The sequence below is a fragment of the Hyla sarda genome, chromosome 4 (assembly GCF_029499605.1).
Source record: "Hyla sarda isolate aHylSar1 chromosome 4, aHylSar1.hap1, whole genome shotgun sequence".
Lineage (NCBI taxonomy): Eukaryota > Metazoa > Chordata > Amphibia > Anura > Hylidae > Hyla > Hyla sarda.
The window spans coordinates 79,408,122-79,411,771 of record NC_079192.1 but is presented as its reverse complement, the minus strand read 5'-3'; the positions used below and the strand labels follow the sequence as shown (position 1 = coordinate 79,411,771).

The window sequence follows — 3,650 nt, the reverse complement described above, 5'->3', positions numbered from 1 at the left end:
ATCCCCAACCGGCTAGCGGTGGGGACCGGAATTCCCACGGGCGTATGGATACGCCCTGCGTCCTTAAGGACTCGGAATGCAGGGCGTATCCATACGCCCTGCGTCCTTAAGAGGTTAAAGGAGTAGTCCAGTGCTGAAAAACATCCCCTATCCCAAGGGTAGGGGATAAGTTTCAGATTGCGGGGGGGGGTCTGACCGCTGGGGGGCCCCTGCGATCTCCTGTATGGGGCTCTGGCTCGCTGGCCAGATAGCGCGTGTTGACCACCAGACGAAGCGGCAGCCGACACGCCCCTTCAAAAAAAGCGCTATGGCAGAGCCAGAGATTGCCAAAAACAGCGCTGCATCAGTCCCCCCAAAAATTTGAGTTCCTGGATTTAAATATCTATATTCAGGATGGCTGTTTGCATACTGCCACCTATTTTAAGGAACTACCTCGACTTTAACAGTTGCCATCTGAAACAATGGAAGAAGAACATTCCATTCGGTCAAATGAAAAGAATCCGGAGGAATTGTTCTTCCACACAAAAATGCCAGCAACAACTAAATAACTTGGAGAATCGTTTTAAACAAAAAGGGTATCCCAAACCCCTTATACAAGGAGCACGCCAGAGAGTGGACGAATTAGAACAAAGTGCTTGCTTGAAAAATAATAAAGAGGGTAATGCAGAGGGTGGTTATAATGATGAATTTGATTCTGGTTTTCTAACTATAAGCCGACCCGAATATAAGCCGAGGCCCCTAATTTCACCCCCAAAAAAAAATAAAAAAATAAAAATTATTGACTTGACTATAAGCCTAGGGTGGGAAATACATCATCCCCCAATGTAATCATCCAGACCCCCGTCATTATCCACCCCCCCCCCCCTTCATAATCACCGCCTGTCAATCCCTTCATCAGTGGTTTTCAACCTGCGGACCTCTAGATGTTGCAAAACTACAACCCCCAGCATGCCCGGACAGCCATCGGCTGTCTGGGCATGCTGGGAGTTGTAGTTTTGAAACCTCTGGAGGTCCGCAGGTTGAAGACCACTGCGGCCTTCATTATCATCCCCCCCTTAATCATCATCCCCCTCCCTTTCATCATCACCGCCTGTCAATCCCTTCATCAGTGGTCTTCAACCTGCGGACCTCCAGATGTTGCAGAACCACAACTCCCAGCATGCCCAGACAGCTATCGGCTGTCCCGGCATGCTGGGAGTTGTAGTTTTGAAACCTTTGGAGGTCTGCAGGTTGAAGACCACTGTGGCCTTTTTGTTTTGTACTCACCTCCCCTCGGCAGAAAGTTAGGGTGAGCTGGTCCTAGTGATGTTGCCTTGATGTCGACGCACAGGGATGTTGCGCATGAAGAGGGCCCTCCGGTGAAAATGGACAGCCCGGAATGACTATCCCTGCCCACCGGCCCGGACCAGCTCACCCAAACTGGGGGGGTGAGTACAAAACAAAAGAGGGGGGGGGGGGCCTGGATGATGACGAAGGCCGAAGTGGTCTTCAACCTGCGGACCTCCAGAGGTTTCAAAACTACAACACCCAGCATGCCCAGACAGCCGATGGCTGTCTGGGCATGCTGGGAGTTGTAGTTTTACAACATCTGGAGGTCCGCAGGTTGAAGACCACTGAAAAGGGATTGACAGGCGGAGAGATCACTCGAGTATAAGCCGAGGAGGGGCGTTTTCAGCAACAAAAATGGTGCTGAAAAACTCGGCTTATACTCGAGTAAATACGGTAGGTATTACACATCACACACTAATATTTTTTTTTAATTTTTTTTATTTTTTTGTATAGGTAATATCACCAGCTCATATTATTTTTTTTATGGTTTTTCCGTGTCCTGTGCAGTATCTCTCCCAGAAGTCCACTTGATGGCCCACGTGGTGGTCTACACCCCAAAGTCATCAATTCTTACTCTAAGAGAGAGTTTGCAGCTGTTCCTGGAGACGGTTAACATTAACCTCTGCATGGTGGAATAATAGGTCACGATGTTTATCAGGATCAGTAGAAGCATCACCCACTCGATGATTATGGTGGTGATTTCACGGATCTCGTCCCAGTCTTCATCATCATAGAATAATTCCTGTAATGTTTTATATCCAAAGTAGAAAATTGCGCAGGTAAAAGCCAGGCCACAGCAGGTGCATCTACTATGGTGGATGATTTTTTTTGCTCCTGGTAATTTATACGTCTGGATGGACTGCCCAAGGTAGTATAAGGCTTCACATGTAATGGAAATTACCATGCTGACAAAGTGTATCCTGGGATATTCTTCGGGGGACAATACATGCATGACAGCTGTGGCAAAACAGGAGGCCCACACAATGGCGAGCAGGATCCTCTGGATCAGGACCTGATGACCCCTGAACTCTTCAGTATGCATAACCATATACTTATAAATAAGAAAGGTTAGTACCAAAGTGCCAATGGATGTCCCTATGAATCCAATTCTCAATAATATGTTTTCGGGAAAGACATTTCCCACGTCACTGTGAAGGAAAAGAAACCAATGTTATTGTGGATATTTCCTCACTCCCAACCCATGAAATAATAATCTTGTGCTTGTTTATCTTACCTGATGTGCATCAGTGGAGAGGCGGCATGGCCGAGGACGACCGTCACGATGTAGCTGGTGGCAAGCCAGGCCGCACACCAAAACGCCAACAGAAGGGGGACGAACCCCAAACCTTTTAGCTCCATCTCAGTCAAGAAGAAGAAATAGTTGCTAATCGCACTGTAACAATCTACAGAATGAAGGCTCAGGCGGCTGTCAGTGGAATGTCAGGACTCCAGCTATCTATGACATCACATGTCTGATGTCATGATGACTGCTTGTTTCTTAGAGCTGCCATGATTTAGTATCTGCTATGGACATAACCTGATGTTTCTACTATGGACCTTACAGACCCCAGAACCCAAGTAATTAGCGCAGGGGCTCCATTTTGATCATCTCATATTTCACATTATTTGAGTTCCAGGGCTTGGATACATTTGCACCCTCTATAGCAGTGGTCTCTAAGCTGTGAACCCCCAACCGCTGCAAAAGCACAACTCCCAGCATGCCCGGACAGCAACTTTGCATAAGGAAATAGTCTAATTAAACTTTTCTTATATATAGACTCCCCGACATCTCCAAGGATTAGCATCTAAGGGTCTCGTTCGATCTTAATGTTATACCTTTTTTCAATAAGATCGATGGTTCCAAAATGTATGAATATAGGAATAATTCCATATAAGATACAAAAAGTTAGCATCCTCCATTTCTGGAAAAGTTTCTGAGTTGCCCAAAGCAACCAATCAGATTGCTTCCTTCATTTTTCAGAGGTCTTTTCAAAAATGAAGGAAGCAATCTGATTGGTTGCTCTGGGCAACTCAGAAACTTTTCCAGGAAAGTAAAGTTTAACCACAACCAGGAGCGGATCCAGAGACTAGTCTCGGGAGGGGCACTATTAGAGAATTTTGAATTGGCGGACAGAAAATAAGGTGTTTCTTAACCCCTTAAGGACGCAACCCTTTTTCACCTTAAGGACTGGGCCCTTTTTCGCAATTCTGACCACTGTCACTTTACGAATTAATAACGCGAAAACGCTTTTACCGAATATTCTGATTCTGAGATTGTTTTTTCGTGACATATTCTATTTTATTTTGGTGGTAAATTTTCG

At 45.9% G+C, this 3,650-nt stretch overlaps 1 protein-coding gene across 1 annotated transcript; it reads right to left on the bottom strand.

Moving 5' to 3' along the window:
• Positions 1 to 1,754: 1,754 nt before the first annotated feature.
• On the bottom strand, positions 1,755 to 2,723 carry LOC130366841 (DNA damage-regulated autophagy modulator protein 1-like). Its single transcript, XM_056569220.1, has 2 exons — positions 2,564 to 2,723; positions 1,755 to 2,477 (listed from the first exon to the last, which is right to left on the bottom strand). The coding sequence occupies exons 1-2, from the start codon at positions 2,686 to 2,688 to the stop codon at positions 1,877 to 1,879; spliced, it is 726 nt and encodes a 241-aa protein (XP_056425195.1). The 5' UTR covers positions 2,689 to 2,723; the 3' UTR covers positions 1,755 to 1,876.
• Positions 2,724 to 3,650: the final 927 nt, after the last annotated feature.